The 19,285-nt window shown below is 49.9% G+C and overlaps 1 protein-coding gene across 5 annotated transcripts in view; it reads left to right on the plus strand.

The window, feature by feature from the left end:
• The window catches only part of ZC3H3 (zinc finger CCCH-type containing 3), a 340,425-nt gene that overhangs the window by 278,645 nt on the left and 42,495 nt on the right, over positions 1-19,285 (plus strand). For 3 of the 5 annotated variants that reach the window (XM_043538977.1, XM_043538978.1, XM_037891897.2), the window contains 2 exons: positions 9,521-9,705; positions 16,021-16,223. In XM_043538977.1, the coding sequence (XP_043394912.1) occupies positions 9,521-9,705; positions 16,021-16,223 (388 nt within the window). Of the gene's footprint in view, positions 1-9,520; positions 9,706-16,020; positions 16,224-19,285 lie in introns of those variants that run through there. The other 2 variants (XR_006288332.1, XM_043538979.1) reach the window with 2 other exon arrangements.

Consider the following 19,285-nt stretch of genomic DNA (forward strand, 5'->3'; position numbering starts at 1 on the left):
AACATACTTTTTAAAGTGGTTGTTTTAATGGCTTATCCGTATATAATCAGTTGTAATAATGCAAATCCTCAGTACAAATTCTGAAATAAAAGTTGCATTACATTGAATTCATCCTTCTTAAACATGGAACAGGTACAGAGAAGGGCTACTAGGATGATCCGAGGAATGGAAAACCTGTCTTATGAAAGGAGACTCAAAGAGCTTGTCTTGTTTCGCCTAACCAAAAGAAGGCTGAGAGGAGATATGATTGCTATCTATAAATATATGAGAGGGATAAATACCATGGAGGGAGAAGAATTATTTCAGCTCAGTACCAATGTGGACACAAGAACAAATGGATATAAACTGGCCATCAGGAAGTTTAGACTTGAAATTAGACGAAGGTTTCTAACCATCAGAGGAGTGAAGTTCTGGAACAGCCTTCCAAGCAAAGCAGTGGGGGCAAAAGACATATCTGGCTTCAAGACTAAGCTTGATAAGTTTATGGAGGAGATGATATGATGGGATAGCTTAATTTTGGCAATTAATTGATCTTCAATTATTAGCGGTAGATATGCCCAATGGCCTGTGATGGGATATTAGCTGGGGTGGGATCTGAGTTACTACAGAGAATTCTTTCCTGGGTGTCTGGCTGGTGAGTCTTGCCCACATGCTCAGGGTTTAGCTGATCACCATATTTGGGGTCGGGAAGGAATTTTTCCCCAGGGCAGATTGGCAGAGGCCTTCGGGGTTTTTTGTCTTCCTCTGCAGCGTGGGGCACGGGTCACTAGCTGGAGGATTCTCTGTACCTTGAAGTCTTTAAACCACGATTTGAGGACTTCAGTAGCCTAGGCATAAGTTAGGGGTTTGTTACAGGAGTGGGTGGGTGAGATTCTGTGGCCTGCGTTGTGCAGGAGGTCAGACTAGATGATCATAATGGTCCCTTCTGACCTTAAAGTCTATGATTCTATGATTGCTCTACAGTATTATGGTCACGTGCAGCCATCAGGTTTGTAGCCTTAGGGCTTCTCTAGTTCATGCTTTAGAATATCAGATTTCTTTATGACGGTGTCTGCATGGTTTGCTCACATAGTTACTGCAGCTGCATGTGCAGATGACCAGCTGGATGTCTAATTATTCATTTCCATGCTAGGTTATTGTCTCTGTGTGTGTAATTGCAATAATTGAACAGATTATGCCTGTGCATTTTTGTATGCACATACGGGAAAATGTAGCCCTAATGACATGAAGCACAACTAGGAATGTGCTAAAGAAACAATCTCTTCATACTGATGAACTGACTAACTATCATCCAGGATCTGATCTTCCGTTTTCATTGAGACAGTTCTGAATAACTAGATGCCTCAAATCTCCTTGATGCTTGTTGGTCTGGGTGCAGACCTGAGTACAGAGAAGATGGCACATTAGTCATGAGGTGTAGTTGCTTCGAAAGCAGACCATAGCAGGAATGGGTGCGGCTGTTCTTGGGTGGCTCTGTTCCTTTCTAAATGACCGTTCCCAGAGAGTGGTGTGAGGCAATTTTGCCTTATCCTCACCTGAGGTCCCACAAGGCTCCATCCTGTCTCCCTTCCTGTTCAATGGATATATGGAGCCAGTTTGGGGGCTGGTGAGGAGGAATGATCTGCAGTGCCCAGATACGCAGATGAGGCCCATTGCTACAGCCTGGTCTCTTCCAACCCAGCCAGTGCTAGCAAATGCCTTGCTCAGAGTCAGGGGGATGTTTTGGGGCATGGAGGTCAGTCTGGGAAAGATCCAAGTGATGCTGGGAGCTCAAGGGAGGAATTTTTCTAAGTGTCAATTTAAACGCTTCCCCACAAGTCCCCCAGTTGACACGTCCCGTGCAGGGCTGAAAACCCAGCACAATAAGAACTCTGAGCTAGTGAATTAGAGCTAGAAAATAAAACTGGCTGTACACAGAAAGGCAGGCTGCCCAGTCTCATTTCATTGTCCTAGCTGGAGGCACTGCAAAACCTGGGAGTTTTAATAGTAAACGGGGGTGTTTGTGATCTAAGGAGGGGGAATTGTTTGTTAGATATGATTGTCCCGGATCTTGCTAATCCGAAACGGCCACTGTATAAATCCATAGTGTGCCCACACGTTGAATACTGTGTCCAGTTCTGATTGCCCCATCGCAGAAAGGAAACAGTGGAACTGGAAAAGGTTCAGAGAAGGGCAACAAAGATGATCAAGGGTATGGACCAGCTTCCATACCAGGAGAGACTAAAAAGATTTGGGCTGTTTAGCTTAGAAAAGAGACAACAAAGGGGGATATGATGGAGGTCTATGAAATCATGAACGGTGTGGAGAAAGTAAATAGAGAAGTGTTGTTTACCCTTTCTCACAATGCAGAGTCCTGGAGTGACTCTTTGAGTGCTGGTCCTTATGTGTATTCCACTCGTGGGGTACGTATGCACCCAAGTCAGGAGATTTAACAGCCAGTGTCCATTGGCCCACACATGTGCAGTAGATCGCCTCATGCTCTCGAGTCAGGGTATAAACAGCAGTGGGGGTTGACACCCCTTCAGTTCCTTCTGACTGAGTCAGAGCCTAGTGGCCTCTCTCTTTCATCTTTCAGAGACTCTTCAAATAAAGGTGGTAAATAGTTATTTGTTTAACTTAGTATCATTATAGTTTTTAGTATAATTTAGTGTTGGTTTTTTTTTTACTTCCCCAGAGTAGGGAATCTTTCCCTGTGGTCTGGGACTATGGCCAGAGTCCTGGACTTCAGAAACTACATCTCCTGTCCCAGATCCTTTTCTGTCAAGTGAAGAACATTAACGGTGCCTCTGTTGTCTGGGTGAGACACGTTTCAGTGAAGTACAGCATCTATCGCTTCTCTCTACTGAGAACTCGTGAAGCCCATGAGCTTTGCTTTTGAAAATACTTAATAGAGAAGGCCATGAGGCGCCTCTCCAGTCCAGGCTAGGGAGACCTCTCTGTACGGTCTCATCCCACAAGTAGTGCCCCTCTGAGTGCATGCTTTGGAGCAGAGGCTTCAGTGCAGACTCTTCCTCCAGGGCTTCCCTTGAGAGCATGAGGCACTCATGGGCTGAAGGACAGATCCCTCTAAGAGACCTGCTCCTTACCTGAGACTATTGAAAGCAGGCGAGCCTGATGCTGAGAACCTAAGGAACAGGTCCTGCAAAAATAAAAAGTAAATTAAAAAAAAACAAAGTAGCCCTAGGCTGGAGGGTGAGGGTAAAGTGCGTAGAGGAAGGATTTGTTAGTTCTTTTGGTGATTTCAGTACTGAAGCATAAATGCCATCACCCACCAGTCCCATCCACAGGTGCAGGTCTGGACTCAGTGACACCAACATGTCCACCCAAAGAACACGCCACGACTCGGGGTGTGCTGGTAACATTTGTGCCAACCATTGGAACACCCTCCTGCCCCCAACAGGACGCACGGAGAGTTACACAGCACTGGAGGATATTTTCCTCCCCTGCCCGCAGTCTCCCCTCTTCTCTAGCCCAGCCTTCCTAAGGGACACTGCTACACCAGAAGATGATCCTACTTCGGCATCTCAGGGACCATCTCACTTACAACCATCAGACAGGATTGCTTCAGTACCAACAACTCTGCTGTTCCAACGGGAGCAATTTTCAGGTTCAGATGGATCTGACTAGTCGATCCCTCCTTCATACCCCCTGAAGAGAGCCAAGTCCAGACAGGCGATCCAGGACTCATGGTCATTACCCTCATGGACATGAGCTCCCTGGGGACCAATGGTTCTCCATTCCATGGAGTCCTCCTCAAATGGTTGGCCCCTCTTTCTGGCCCTTTTGGGGGCCATGGGATCCCTATACCAGATGTCCAGGACCCACTCAGTAATCTTTACCACTCGTCTCCTATGCATCAACAACTGGTTCCGTCAGTGTATGAGGAGGAGGATGTCGAACCGGAACCGCAGGTACTGATGGTTCTGACGGGAATCTCCTCTTCTCCAGATGATGCTGTCTCTCCTTCCCTATCCCCACCAAACAACCGTAGACAGCATCAGGACTTATTACAGAGTTGCTGGTGATCTCCAGATATCTCTGGAAGAAGTCCCAGACCCACAGCGCCGACTGCTGGACATTCTGCAGCCTCGGAGCCCAAGTAAGGTGGCTCTCCCAGTCAACGAGGCCCTATTGGAACAGTGAGCTTAGTGTGGTGCACCCCAGCATCCTGTGCCCCTACACCTACAAAGGCTGAGCGGCTCTGTGAAATGTCATTGCAGCAAAGGGGGCTGAATTTCTGTTCTCCCACTCTGCTCCCAACTCCTTGGTGGCACCGGCTGCTACGGAATGTAAGAGGTCTCAATACCTAAGGATCACCCCACCAGACAAGGGGTCCCAGAAACTGGATCTCTGGGAGAGAGAAGTTTTCTCCTCTGCGGGCTTGCAATTCCCCCTCGCCAATTACCAGGCCCTTCTCTCCAAATATGACTTTAATAACTATTGTAGGCTGACGGCCTGTTAAGACAAAACTTTTTTCTCTGATGATGGAACCCACTTCCTCTCCCTCTTAAAGGAGGGCAAGCTAGTGATGAAAACAGCTCTTCAGGCTGCAGTTGATACAGCAGATACAGCATCCAGGAACTTGGCCACTGGTATTGTTATGAGAAGGATTAATGGTTGCAATCCTCAGGCTTCCCCAGAGAGGTACAGAACATTATTCCAGATCTTCCCTTTGACAAGTCCAACCTCTTTAACAAGAAGACTGATGACTCTCTCCACTCATTAAAGGACTCAGGGTCTGCCTTCTGCTCCCTGGGCCCCAAGGAGGGTGCATAAGAGACAGACCTATAAACCAAGACCACCACCACCACCACCTCCTTCTCCTCATGCATCCTTCTACCAGCATCCTGCTGAGCCTCCTCATAAGCAACAGAGGCTCAGAGGCCTTGCGTTTTGGCCCCTTTACCACCACGACTGCAACCCATTTCCAGCCTGCTGCTGGGAGCCACTTTTGATGTTTTAGTCGAGTCCTGCTTACCCTCTCTGTGCCTATCACTCCGAGGTCATATGGCAGTGTGTACTTATGTGAGACCCTTTGCCAGGCTTCATCTGTGTTGCCTGCAGGCCTGGCTCAATTCTGTCTACTCACTCCACAAACACCACATCAACTCCAAGGTGACCATTCCCACCAGGATCATTGTCTCCTTGGCTTGGTGGTCCCCTGACAAGGTACAAGTGGGAGTTCCCTTCTCCTCTCCACTCCCAGTGCCACCATGGTAACAGAGGTGTCCCTTCTGGGGTGGAGTGCCTACCTCAACAGTCATACTGCACAGGGCACGTGGACCACGTAGGAGGCAGGCTACATATCGACATCCTGGAGCTGCAGGCAATCCCCTTCGCATGCAAGGCCTTCCTCCCACTCCTTGTCTCCCTTCACATCCAAGTGATGTCAGACAGTATCACTGCCGTGGTCTACACAAACAAACAGGGAGGAGCGAGATCTCCTTTGTCTGGAGGCAGCCGGGCTTTGAAACTGGTGCATCGGGCCCATCACCACCATCCAGGCAGCATACAGCGTGGTTATTCACAGCTACTTAGCAGGTGACCTCAGCCGCCACTTCTCAGCGGACCACGAGTGGGAAATCCATGACTCCGTTTGACTGACATCTTCACGCGGTGGGGCACACCTCTGTGGGACCGCCTTGCATCGCAAATGAACAAAAACCTCCCACTATGTTGCAGGGAAGCCATAGGCCACGACTCCCAAGGCGGCACTCTCCTACTCTCGTGAACAAGCGGTTTCGGTTATGCCTTTCCTCCCATCCCCCGGCTCCCACAGGTGCTGAGAAAGACATGTCATGACCGGGCCTGTGTCATGCTTCAAGTTCCTTGTTGGCCCAGGCAGTTTGGGTTCCCAGAGCTTCTGTCGGTGTCAGCCCACCCTCCAGTCAGGATCCACCCCTTCCCAGATCTCCTCACAAAGGACAGGGGCAGGGTCAAACACCCCAGTCAGAGGTCTCGTGCGCTGGTGTTTGGTGGGCGTTGGAAGTAGATTGCTCTTGTTCTCCTCTGTCCAGGCTATACTTACCCAGAGTAGGAAAGAATTGACCAGAACCTGTTGTTCGGCTAAATGAAAAAGCTTCTCCACCTGAATATAGCACAGTCAGCCTCAGTCAGTCCCTCAAGCATCCTGATTGTTTTAGATTACCTCCTGTCTCTAATCAGCTTGTTATGAGTCCGCCTCATAGCCACTCGTGCCTTCCTCCCTCCAGTAGACAGGCACTGTCTTCACCCACCCAACTATGACTCAGTTCATGAATGACCTCACCAAGGCCTTTCTACCAGTCGCTAAACCCACACCACTATGGGATCTTCATCTTGTGCTGTGAAAACTTACTAGGCCTCCATTTGAACCATTAGTCACATGTTCCACATCCCACCTATCCATAAAGGTGGCACTTCTAGTGGCCATCACTTCAGCTAGGAGGGTCAGCAAACTGGGAGCCGTCAGAGCAGCCCTCCCTTTCACAGTATTTCACAAGGACAAAAGTATCCCTTTGCCATCACCCTAAATTTCTACCCAAGGTTGTGTCCAAATTCCCCCTTAACCAGTGAATTTTGTTACTTGTCTTTTTCCCCAATCCCCACACTTCTCCCAAAGAGAAGGGACTTCACTCTCTCGACATCAGGAGTGCACCAGCCTTTTACCTGTAAAGAACCAAACCCATCAGAAGCTCTCCTTCGCTGCTGAAAGATCCCGTGGCCAAGCTGTCTTCTCTCAAAGAATTTGTATGTGATTTTCAGGCTGTATTATCGAGTGCTACAGGCTAGCTCACATCCTGTTTCCTGGTGGTATAACAGCCCACTCCACAAGAGCACAGGCCACCAGGGTAGCCTGCCTGCACGAACTCCTGCTGCAGGACATATGCAGCGCAGCCACCTGGGGCTCCATACACGTTTGCTAGACACTATGCACTGGTCCAGGTCTCTGCTGCGGATGCAGTGGTGGGAACTGCAACTGCAAGCATCTTTGCTGCCAGCCTCCTGGCACCCACTTCCAGTCTGAGTACTGCTTGCCAATCATCCACATGTGGAATACGCTTAGGGACCAGCACTTGAAGAAGAAATGGAGGTTACTGTGGTCCCTGTCTGTACTCCACTACCTGCTCTCCACCACCTTTGGATCTGGTTGGATTTGCAGTAAGAAGAGGAACTGAGAGGTTGTCGACCTGCACTGCCTCTTATACCCTTGCTTGGGATCACGAGATGTACTGTGCACATGCAGGCCACCGGATGCTGCTTGTTTAAAATCTCCAGACTCGGCATGTGACACGTATGTTTACCCCATGTGTGCAATACAGTTAGGAACCACACATCTCAAAGAACTTCCAGTTACGGTAAGTAACCTCCAGTCACCTGGTGAAATTAACAGGCACCAAAGCAGCAGATATAATACAAACAAGAGGAAATACTTTTTCACACAATACACAGTTAACCTGTGGAACTCATTGCCAAGGGATGTTGTAATGGCCAAAAGTGTAACTGCGTTCCAAAAATAATTAGCTAAGCTCATGGCGGAGAGGTCCATCAATGGCTATTAGCCAAGATGGTCAGGGAGGTAACCCCATGCTCTGCGGTGACCCTAAAACTCGGACTGCCAGCGGGGGAAGACAGGAGTGGATCGCTCCAAATTACCCTGTTGTGTATTCTCCCCTTGAAGCTCTGGCACTGGCCACTGTCAGAGGGAGGATACTGGGCAAGATGGATCATTGGTCTGACCCAGTGTGGCCGTTCTTATATGAAACACATGGACTGCATCTCTATTCCTGCAAATACTGGAGATAGTTCATGTTGTCCATGGGGCTTAGCCAGGCTCCTTGCACCAGGTTCTCTGCCTCTGGTGGCACAGAAAGCGCCACTACTCAGCACTCCCCACCTTATCCACTACCATCCCTGCTTGTAAAGCGTATTTGGGGCAGCAGTGAGCCAAACCTCCCTCTCCACACCCGTAGAGGATTAATATCTGGAGTTCTGCCCCCAGAATGAGACTAGCCTCTCAGGAGCTGCAGAAAATCTGCCATGGAAATCAGTCAGCTCCAGGAAACCCGATGTGCCTTCTCTTCTGGACAGCCTAGATTCGGCCTGAGACTTTCCACTTTTAGCATCTCAGCTCTAAATGGGGCCACAAACCCAGCTTTGTTCAACTTCCTGCTTGATTTTCTGATGGTATCAAGGTTCCTTACAGCAACATGTCTATCCAGGCCCTCATTTCGGACTGTATTCCTGATCTTTGATCTACCCACATTGCCTCAACCTCTCACTGCCCATCCCTTTGAACTATTCCTTGTATTTTCTTCTCCGTAAAGACGGGCTTCCAGGCCACAGTCTCCTTGGCCAGAAGTCTCTGAAATCGTTGCTCTTAGAAGGCGCAAGCCTTCCTGCAAGGACAAGATGCATATTCCCAAGGAATCCCTCAGCAGGTTAACTCTTCAGTACCTTCCAGTAAATCACTCTGCCTTTGTTTCCCCCAGAGCTTCAGCACCCAAATGAAAAGGGGTTGTATGTGCTAGATGTGAGAAGAACTGTTAAGATTCACCCTAGCAGAACTGTCCAGTAACTCATCTTCTTTATTTGTTTTCTTTCACTCCCAAATGCCTGTGCTTGAAAGCACCTGAAATGTCAGTAGCTAGAAGGATCAAGTGCTGCATCTCTAAAGCCTCTGTAGCTACAGACACTGATTTCATTACACAGTGCTTCTCAACCGTTGCTATGCTGGAACCCTTTTTTCCATTTTTTGAGTCCCCCCCCACCTCGCCTCCGGACTACCTCTGAAACCCACCTTCCATCTAGCTTGGATTCCCCTCCCATTTAGCGGTGTAGGAAGGGGCAGGAGAGGCAGTTTTGACACCTCCCCCCCTACTCCCCTGCAGTGAGGACCCTCCATAACAGATCAAAACCTCGCCAGCAGCCTTCTTTGGCAGGAAGGCGCTCCAGGCAACGGTCCCAAATGAGGTGAATTTTAAGGAGGGGGAACACTTACTCTTTCCTGCTGATCATTCCTTCCCTGGTCACTTTTCCTCGCTGGTCCCTGAATCCCAGATGTCCAGCTGAGAGGAGAGGTGATGATCCCAGGATGGAAAATTTGTCTATTAATTTCCTTTGTGGGACTGACGTCTTCCCCAGCTCACCCAACCCAAGTTAACTTCTTTGGGTCCCTCTATAATAGCCTCTTCCTGGGGAGAGCCTGATGGTCAAGAGTTTACAATTAGCTACGGATAAAGTTAAGGATTTCAATGACTAGGCATTTGGAACCCAGTGGACAAGTCTGAGCTGCCCACCAGATTTGCAGGAAAAGAGGGACAGCGCTATGTCTTGGCCTGAAGAAAGGAAATCATCAGGTAACTCATGTTCCATTTTCTTTAGTGATCTGTTGGTGCCACCTGAAGGAAACAGCCTTTATTAATTAGCATTCCTTGCAGATAGATTGCAAAGCGAGTAGTGACATTATGTTTGTTCACATCTCTGTATGTAGCTGCAGTGCCAGGATGTTTTTCACAGATTTGTGTAATTTTCTTTTCAGTGCAAGAAGAAACACACACTGGTGTGCCCAGACTTTTCCAAGACCGGCATCTGTCCGAAGGGCTCCCAGTGCAAACTCCAGCATCCCCAGAGAAAGCATCACCCCAGACAGCCCAGCACCGCAGGTGACTCCAGCCAGGGCAGGTCATCACCGAAGTGGAGGAGGCTGGGAGAGGAGGCAGTGAGGTAAGGGGAGTTAAAACACTCCTATTCTTTCTTTTGCATAAATCCCTTTTGTCTGTGGTTCGTAGAGGAACAATCAGGGCTCCTCTTCATCTGCACATGGTGTGATGCATTTACCCTGTAGTTTCAGGAATCTGGCTGTATCCTGTTTCTTTGGGGTTTTTTTGGCTAAGCTAATTTCCTGAATGTCGTCAATTCAGATTTGCTCTGGTGCCTGAAATTCAAGCTGCGCCTTTTGAGTTCTGACCATCACAGCCCAAACGTCAGGACACCCCTAGCCATTTTGTCAAAGGTACCACAAGACTTCAGAGGCTACCACTTGCTCTAACTCTGCCGGGCTGAGAGCAAAAAGCTTTGTTTGAGGGGCTGGGCTAGTGATTGTATGTCTAACGGTGCTGAAAGGCTTTATACCAGGTGTGTAACAGATTGGGGCTGCTGCTATGGCAACCTCGAGAGATCCTCTCAGCCAAGTCAAGTCAGTGCTTGGGCGGGAGACATCCAAGAAAGCTGCCCAGGAAACAGCTGCTGATTAGTAGCTCTGAGCTAGCACTGACCCCAACAGGCGGTGTGCTGCTAGAGTTACTGTCTTTCAGGAGAGAGGTAAAACTGGCCCCCAACCACCTGTAGTTAGGAAACGCCTGACCAGGGTTCAGGAGTATTGGCTCTGATGTCCTGGCTAATTATTTTCTGTCCACCTCTACTCTTGGAGTTCCAAGTGGAGGCTGTATGCTTTGCGTTCCTGTCCTCAATACGTAGCACCCCTGTGAGCTGGTACTGGCTCCCTCCCTGGAGTGGGGCTTTGTTTCATCAATGGGTGAAGTGCTCCCTGTGTGTCTGTGTAGTTTATATTCTGCAGTTTGGGCATATTGGCATCTTCGCCTGGAAGGTGCTCGAGAGATGTTCCGGCCCTGAGCAGAGGTGGCGAGTCTTGCCAAGCTATCCAGTACTTTCTTCATGTGTATCAGAGTCTCTGGGCTCCTGAAGTTCAAAACTGTCCCTGGTTTAGGACCCAAGCCAAGTTTGCACAGAGTTGTGCTGAAGTGGAAGACGTGTGTGTTAACTCAATGCCCCCACCATGCCACCCCTTTTACCACACACCCGTTGCAGCCCACTTCTTCCTGAAAGGCAGGGTGACCAGCTCAGCTTCACTTTCCTCTTGTCACCAGTGTGTCCGATGCACGTGGGTGTCCAGAAGTCCCTGCTCCTGCCGCGAAGGTGTCAAACACCAACTCTGTGCTGACGGCATCTCCCCACTGTCAAACAAGTTCACGCAGCAGGACAGCTGTGCCCTCTGAATCCGGGTCCGGTGCACTCTCACGTCTGGGCTCATTTCCACAAGTGTTTGGACAGCGTCTATTCTGCAGGCCTCTTCTCTCTCTGTGGGAAATCTCATGCTGTCAGACCAAACCCACTGCCACCTTTATTGTTTGGGACGAAGGAAAATGAGCTCTGCAGCCTGTTCCCAGTCCCTCGGACACGTCAGTCCTGTCGCAGAGCTGTCCAAGTTTGGCAGCGTTGGCAGCCCCCGCTCCAGAGCATTCCAGCGGGTTATTGTAGGTCAGGGCTGAAATGCAGCGGCCCGGCTGTATGGGCTGGAGCCATGCATCGTCTGGCTCTCTCCAGTGCTTGTAGTTCTCTGGTTTCAAATGCACTTAAATCACTCCATGTTAAATAAATAAATAAATAAATAGCATCACCCACACCCTGGGTCTGGATCGAAGAACTTGCCAAAAGAAGAGCAGTTTGACCTCTCTGATCTGGAGTGGGGATGAGTTGCTGTGTCCCTGCTGGAGCTCATCAGATATCTCCATAGTCTACAAGCGGGGCTATGGAGCGACAGGAACCACCCCATCCCCTGCCATGGGGGCCGAAGGTTGGTGGAATCTCAGGCCTTTCTTTGGTTCTCACCACATTAGTACTTGAGCACTTCCCCAAAATTAATGGATTTATTGACTTCCTCCTGGGAGGCAAGGAAATATTATTATCCAGATGGTGAAACTGAGGCACAGAAAGGGGAAGTGACTTCCACAGATTTCCTGCATGACCCTGGGTAAGAGATGGGAACTGACCTGAGAACTCCCAATTCTCATAACTACAAGATTGTCCTTCCTCTCTGAGGCTTGTTTGGCACTTCTGCCTGCTTGGGAAGTGGTAGGACTGTGACTCGAACCCAGCTTTCCTGTGTGCCAGTGCAGAACATGAGTGTTAGATCCTGATCACTCCACACTCTAAGTTAAGGCAAGGAAAAGACAACAATCAGAGATCTGGGGCAACTGCCTGCCTCCCTTCTACCCATGCAGAGGCAGCCGTTAGGGGAGGCCGAGGTGGAGAAGGACGTAGAAATATAATAGGTGTGCAGAATGTCTTTGCTGTTCTGCTTGGTACTTTGTTAATCACATCAGCAACTATCAGCATAAAATGACTATCTGATTCTTGTTGAGGTCATTGTCCTATGTGCCCTTGGGGGGGGTCTATTGATTATTCAATTTTAATAATGCTGTGTGGCTGCAAGCTACCTAACTGGGCAATCCACCAAGCCTGGCACCCAGAGGTTTCTCCAGTGTTGTTAACTCCCTGAATTGTAATAGAGAGGAGAATTATTAACACTTTGTCAGCCAGGGACTGGGCGATCGGTACAATGCTGAACACCTCCACCCCAATGCAGGAGCTCCAGAATCAGCCACAGCCAGGAAGCTGGCCTGGTTTTTGAATTACTCAGATGCAGGGAGTTGGCTGGCTGGTAGGCAGGCGTGGTGGCTAAAGCACTTGCGTTTCCTTGCAGGGGAAAAGGTTTGTGTTGAGATTGAGGACATCCGAGTTTGGGGGGGTCTTGTCTCTGTACCATCATTGGGTATGAATCCACATCACAATACCCATCCCACTGTTATGCACAGGTTAGCAGCCTTCACTCAGGAGATTGTTCCAATGTGAAGAATGAGCTTCTTACCTCTGTGGGAAATGGTCTGACAAGAACTGAGGTCAGCTATAGGCCAGCCTGAGGAAGCTTATATGGGCCTAGGGTGCAAGGGACAATATTGTTTCCTTGCATTCCTCCTCCGATCCGTCTGTATCCATCTCTGGTCTCATGCGTAGACTGTAAGCTCTTTGGGGCAGGGCCAGTCTTTCTATTCTGTCTGCACAGCGCCTGGCACAGTGGGCTCCTAGGCGCCTGTGGTAATACAAATAATAAGAGACAGAAGATTATCAGCAGTGGGACCCCAGCAGTGGAATACCTTCCCAGAGGAGACCAGATGGAGCCTGTCCCTGATCATGTTCAGGGCTAAGTGCAGGAGCTGCCTCTCTTCCAGAAGCAATGGCATCTTCCTAGGACTGACCCTCACTTAGGGACCTGGGACAGGAAAGTAGAGGGCAGAGCGAGAAGCAAACACAAGAAACAAACCATGCCAGGAACAAAGGAGGCTATGAGAATATTGCTATTAAGGCAAACTCAGCACTGATTAATCGCTGCGAGGTGATTATATAATGCCAACCAGACCCCGGTCTTCAGCGGGCAGGATCGAACCGGGGACCTCTGGAGCTTAGTGCATGAGCCTCTACAGCATGACTTAAAAGCTAACTGGCTGTTAGCTCAGGATGTACAGCAGACTCATTTTATCTCTCTCTCTCTCTGCGTGTGATCTCTGTGCCACTAGATGGGACAGAACACCACACCCAGGAGGTGTGTGGGTTACACTTAGATACCACAATATCTACACAACGTGTTACGGCTTCCTAGCTACATGTGCCCAGGGTGGGGCAAAGGGAAGGCTGGTTCAGTCAGGCTGCATACGGGCAGACATGTGTCTGGCTCATATAAGAACGGCCATACTGGGTCACACCAAAGGTCCAGCTAGCCCAGTATCCTGTCTTCCCACAGTGGCCAGTGCCAGATTCTTTAGAGGGAATGAACAGATCAGGCCAGTTTATCAAGTGATCCATCCCCTGTCATCCAGTCCCAGCTTCTGGCAGTCAGATGTTTAAGGACGCCCTGAACATGGGGTTGCGTCCCTGACCATCTTGGCCAATAGCCATTGATGAATCTAACCTCCCTGAACTTATCTAGTTCTTTTTTGAACCCAGTTATACTTTTGGCCTCCCCATGTCATCGTCTCAGCCATGGGATGGCCTTACTCATTCTCCTGGTGTTTCCGGGAAGGTGCCGACACAAGTACTGGGTGCAAAGTCAAAGTCCTAGCCCAGCCACTGCCAGGCAAGTGATCAGAGAGGGTTGTTCTTGCCTGCAGTGTTTGCTGTGAAATCTAGGGAGCGACTCCAGAAACAGCCGTGGGCGGCGGCTTTTTGTCAGTTAAGGTAGCGCTGGTGAAGATGTCAACCCAGGGTGCTGACTCTTCAGAACAGAAGGGGCAGCAGCCGTGCAGGCTTCTCTGTGTAGCTGTCTGGGGAGTCCAGCTTCTAGTGGGGACAGGGCAGTGTTCAGACTCAGTCATGCCTTAGCCTCTTGGCTAGCGCTGCCTACAATGGTGCCCTTCAATACCCAAACTGAATGGTGTCTTCTGTGTTAGGAATATCGGTCTCCACAGGCTGCTACTGAGTCTGCGATTGCACCCAGGGCTTAGGGATAAAGGACTCGACCCTGGGGCTGCCTAGCCCTGCATAACCAGTCATTTTAAGGGCAGAGCTAATAGACCTGACTAGAATAGAAGGGGTAGGGTGGTACAACACTAATTCCAGCTGCAGCCCTCTTGGCAGGATTTGCTTGATCCATCACTGTCAGCAGCCTGTCGTCTGGGCCCATCAGTGCTGTGGCTCCCAGCACTTCCTGGCTCCATCTCCGTTCGTATTTTTCTGTTGCCGTTTGCGTCACTCCTCTGGAATGTTTTGTTAACAACCTCCAGTAGGTACCTGGGAGCCGGCGGTGCAGTCCCTCCATGCGGAGGGGTGCTCAGCCGGGGAGAATCTTCCTATGCACAAACCCCACAACGTAGCTAAGCCGGGAGAGAGAGAAACGGGGATCAGCCCAGCACGCAGAGCCTGGGCAGGGAACCCTGCCTCCCTCCTCCTGTCCCTCCTGCACTGGGTGTGTGGCTCTCCCCACATCGGCATCCTGTGCCGAGGCAGTGTGGCCTCCTCTGTAGTGGTTCCTGGCCACGGGTCACTGACTAGTCTACCGTGGAAGTGATGGAAGCTCATTGCTTATGGACACTGACACTAGATGGGGGAAACCACTAGGAAGTGGATTATATGACACAACCCTGTACTGAGTCCTGGGGAAGGGACTAGGTGTATTTGGTGGTTTGCCCCTCTGTCATTCCAAGAGCCAGGATTCTGCAATCTCTGTTCTGTTCTATACAGGTTTTTATGCCATGCTCATTTCTCCCCTCTCTCCCCCCAAATCAGTCCTAGTCACCCGGCTGGAGACGGGCAGAGCTGAAAGCACCAGCACTCTCTGTATCCGGCCGTGAGACACATCACAGCAGTACAAGGCCCTTCCTTGTATGGTAGCACCTGGGAGTGAATGTGCAGAGGGCTCTGCGAAGCTATCTAGGGTGACACAGTAAGCTTGGAATGACGTCCAGCTCCCGGCCCCTGGACAAGTGAGGTGTAAAATATTTCCTTGCTCCTTTTAGGTGGGAATGCGAAATGCAGAGCTGGCCAGCGGGGAGGCAAGCTATGCATGGCTCTTTCCATCCCCTTTTCCTGGAAAGGCCAGCAGCAGCCTCTTCCCGAGAGAGAGAAGATGCTGGGTTCAGAGAAGCTTTAAACTGCTCCAGCTTTCTCCCCCGCCCTTTATTAGCACCCTCAGTATAGATGTCAAGCTAGATAAAATGTCCCATTAGCCATCTGTGCACTGAGCAGTGAATCAAGAACACTGACACAGCCAGACCTGTCCCTTACCTGGCTCACCCCCAGGCCTCATGCTCCAGCCCTGCTACCTTAGATCCACTCCCTTCTTGTTTGGCTCAGATCTGTGACCCAAACAAACGGAGGTGATCCTGGCCACAAGCTCAGCAGCACATATCCAAAGGGCGGAAATTCCTTCAGGGGAGAATGGGGATTTTCTGGGATGTAAATAGGAATAAGGGGATCTGGCCAGCCAAAAAGAAACTAGCAGTGGGATGGATCAGGCTGTGGGATCATCCTCCAGGTGAAGGGGCGGGCATGGCATCACTCAGGTCATTTCAAACTGGAGAAGGCAAAACCTTTGGAAGTAGACCATCTGCCTGGTAGCTAGAAGAGCTAATGAGTCTCTTCATCTCTATCGTCTGAGTCTTACCTCGCTAGAACCTATTTTAATGTTCTTGCTGATTCACATGGGATTCGCTGTTGTTTTCATACTTATATGGATGTGTTTTTTAGGAGGGATGCAGCCCACCTTCAGGATGATGGGGAGATTCCTGGACCCTCCAGCGCAGAGCAGGGTGTAAAGTTTCGGAGTGACACAGACACCCCAGCATGCAGCAGACTTCAGAAGCTCCCATCTTTCATCTCTCTCCAGTCACCTACCTCTCCAAGAGGGGTGACACACACCGCAGACAGAGACAAGACAGGGGAGGATACAGGTACAAGGCTGTTGTTCTGTGTTGCATTCTCACAAGCTCTGGGGCTCCCTGTGGTTCATCAGCCAAAGCCGAGAGAGAGCCATGTCCCAGTTGGCACTTCTCTAGCTGCCCCTGCCCTGGGCACAGTATGCCCCCAGGACGAGGGACGGCCCGGCTGGGTGAATTCACAAAGGGGAGAACTGGAGTAGAATTGGGATGGTGCAGTCACGCATCCCTTCAGGCTTGTTGCTTCAACTCTGTCAGTGCCCCTTAACCCTGGCTTCGGCTCCTCCTGCTTGTCTGCTCCTGGGACACACGCAGCTCTGCCAGTGCACTGCACTCCTGACCTGCAGCAGCCCCCAGGCTATTCGAAACCCAGGCCTTAGGGAGAAGCTACTATCAGCGTGCTAGTGTTTTGATGGGACCAAGAGTCCACTGGGCACCATCAAATAAATTTCACTTGAAGCCTGAGCCGGGGTTAGAACCCATGTGTCCAGAGATGAAAGGCACCTGTAACGCATTCCCCCACCACATTCCCTCAAACGGCATGCACTGAGCTTACCGCTGCGTCTGCAGCATGTCTGCTTTCTTAGGCCCCTCCCTCCCAAAATCTAGTCCCGTATGTTACCTTGAATGACGTCTCCAAACTGCAGTCCCAGCTCTGTGGTCACACCATAATAAGCTCCAGTCAAGCACCCTTCTGTTTTAACTCATCAGCTTCCAGTGTGTGCGAGGAGGAGAGACCAGGGTATATTCTCTCCAGAATTAGCATAGAGATCGAGTAGTTCAGAAAGTTACTTAGCCCTTTGCTGTCCCTTACAAATCTCCCAGCATTTACTACTGGGGCCAATGCCTGCTTTGTTAAGAGAAACAGCCCCTTGTTCAGTGTGCAAGCAAGCAGTAAAATAGGAGGTGAACAAACGGAGTCTCTTCTGGAGTTCCTGGGCCTGTATGAAATGACCAGGGTCTCAGTCCAGTTCCATGTGGAACACCATGCATAGCACTAAGATGAGCACCACTTCTTGTTCCCCTTGCCTCCCCCCTTCTCGGTCAAGGACTGACTGGATCCTGGGGACTACCCATCAGGAGTTGCGGGGCCCTTTCAGAGGTGAGGGCAGGGCAGTGTGCTATGCTGCTGCCCCAGGCTGTCCCTCACCTTTAGATAAACCCAAGACTCCAGTCTCCAGGGCCGTCAATCATGCATCTTTCAGCAGTGTGACATTGACTAAGAAACTTGAGAATAAAAACGGTGGTGGGTGGGGCTTTCAGCAGCAATTGATTCAAATGCCAAAATCAACTTGCTGACTAACACGAGGCAGCCCCGAGGCGGAGAGGAATGAGAGTTAAGGGTCACCCAGCTGCTGATATGGGAGCAATGTTGGCTGGCTCCTCAGTGAATCTTGTCCATTTCTCCTCTGCTAGAAGCCCGGCCATCATGGCATCGAGATTCAAGGTTGGGAGTGGGGTTACAGTATTTTCCCCTGCCCTCCTCCCGTTTCCTGGAAAAGGGCGGAACACACACATTTCTCTTGGAATAATTTCTACTTAGTGTGAACCTCTTCATTGAAAGGTTCTTTATTTAGACGCAGCCACATGCAGGGGCGCTGGAACAATTTTTATAGTGAGGGTGCTGAGAGCCATTGACCAAACGGTAAACCCTGGATATCAGGGTCGGCAACCTTTGGCATGCAGCCCATCACGGTAATCTGCTGGTGGACCGCAAGACGTTCTGTTTACATTGACCTCCGCAAGCACGGCCCCCCGCAGCTCCCAGTGGCCGAGGTTCACCATTCCCAGCCAAGGGGAGCTGGGGGAAGCGGCGCAGGCCGTGGGCATGTGTTGGGAGCTGCAGGGGGCCGTGCCTGCGGACAGTCAACATAAACAAAACATCTCGTGGCCCACCAGTGGATTGCCATGATGGGCCGTGTGCCAAAGATTGCCGACCCCTGCAGTATATAATGGAAACCATTTCAAGCAAGGGGGTGCATGATCACTACTAGTTCCAGCGCCTATTTCCACAGCTGGTCTGTTGTGCTATGTGATCAGGTGTGTGGTAGGTTAACGGAGGCGGAGAGACGCAAAAGGGAACCAGACTTCCCTCGAAGTGAAAGATGATGGTGATAATCCTAGGTCGAAATTGAGGGATGAGATCTCCATTAAATGCACCATCTGGGTGGGATCACTCCATTCAGAATGCAGTCAGCCCGTTCCCCTGGCTGGGATGCGATGTCTTGGAAACAGCAAAGCAGCCAGCTCTCCTGTGACTGGCAAAAGCTTCCCAAGTGAGGCAGGAGATTTTGCCTTTATATGTATATTTTTTTAATTCTCATTTTGTCTCCAGTAAGTCATTTGGAGCTATTCCTTACTCCTACTTAGTGCCCAGCTCCTCTTGAGAGATGAACCAAGTATGCTGTTTTTGGTGTGTGACACACACTGCAGTACTTCAGAAGAGGAGAGGTGATTGGGGAGGGCACAGGGGGCCGAAGATTCAAATGTCCATTTAGGACCCTAAAATTAGAACTGTCAAAACTTTGTTTTTAACTGAAAACTTTTTTCGCTGAAAAATGCCATTTTGTCAAAATCAAAGTGTTTTGCGAAGGTAGGCTGATTTCAGTGAAATGTTTGGGGGTTTTTCAAGAAAAAAAATCAAGTAAAAATAGTTTTTCATTTTGAACTAAAATCGAAAACTGAATCAAAACACATTTTTGTTTTAATTTTGAAAATTTTCATCAAAAATTAAAAATGACCACAAGCAAAAATGGAGGTAAACTTTCTGTGGTAATAAAATTGAATTCTTTTGACCATCTCTACCCAAAATGGGGAATGGCCTGCCTAATTATGGCACTTACCTGTCGGCACCCAGGTTTGAAAACAGCCCCCAGGGATGACACTGTGCTAACTCCGGGGCTACGGACGTTGTCTCCAAGAAGGTCCCTCAGTTTTCTAGCACTCTTTGAAGGTCCCTAGCGTGTGCCGTGTGTGTCAGATAATGAGAAGGGAGCAGAGCTGCAAAAGTGTTTCCACTGGGCAGCAAGAGGGAGAAGAGGGGCCCCAGAATGCAGCATAGGACATAAGCCAGGAGG

Source organism: Chelonia mydas, chromosome 2, assembly GCF_015237465.2.
Source record: "Chelonia mydas isolate rCheMyd1 chromosome 2, rCheMyd1.pri.v2, whole genome shotgun sequence".
NCBI lineage: Eukaryota > Metazoa > Chordata > Testudines > Cheloniidae > Chelonia > Chelonia mydas.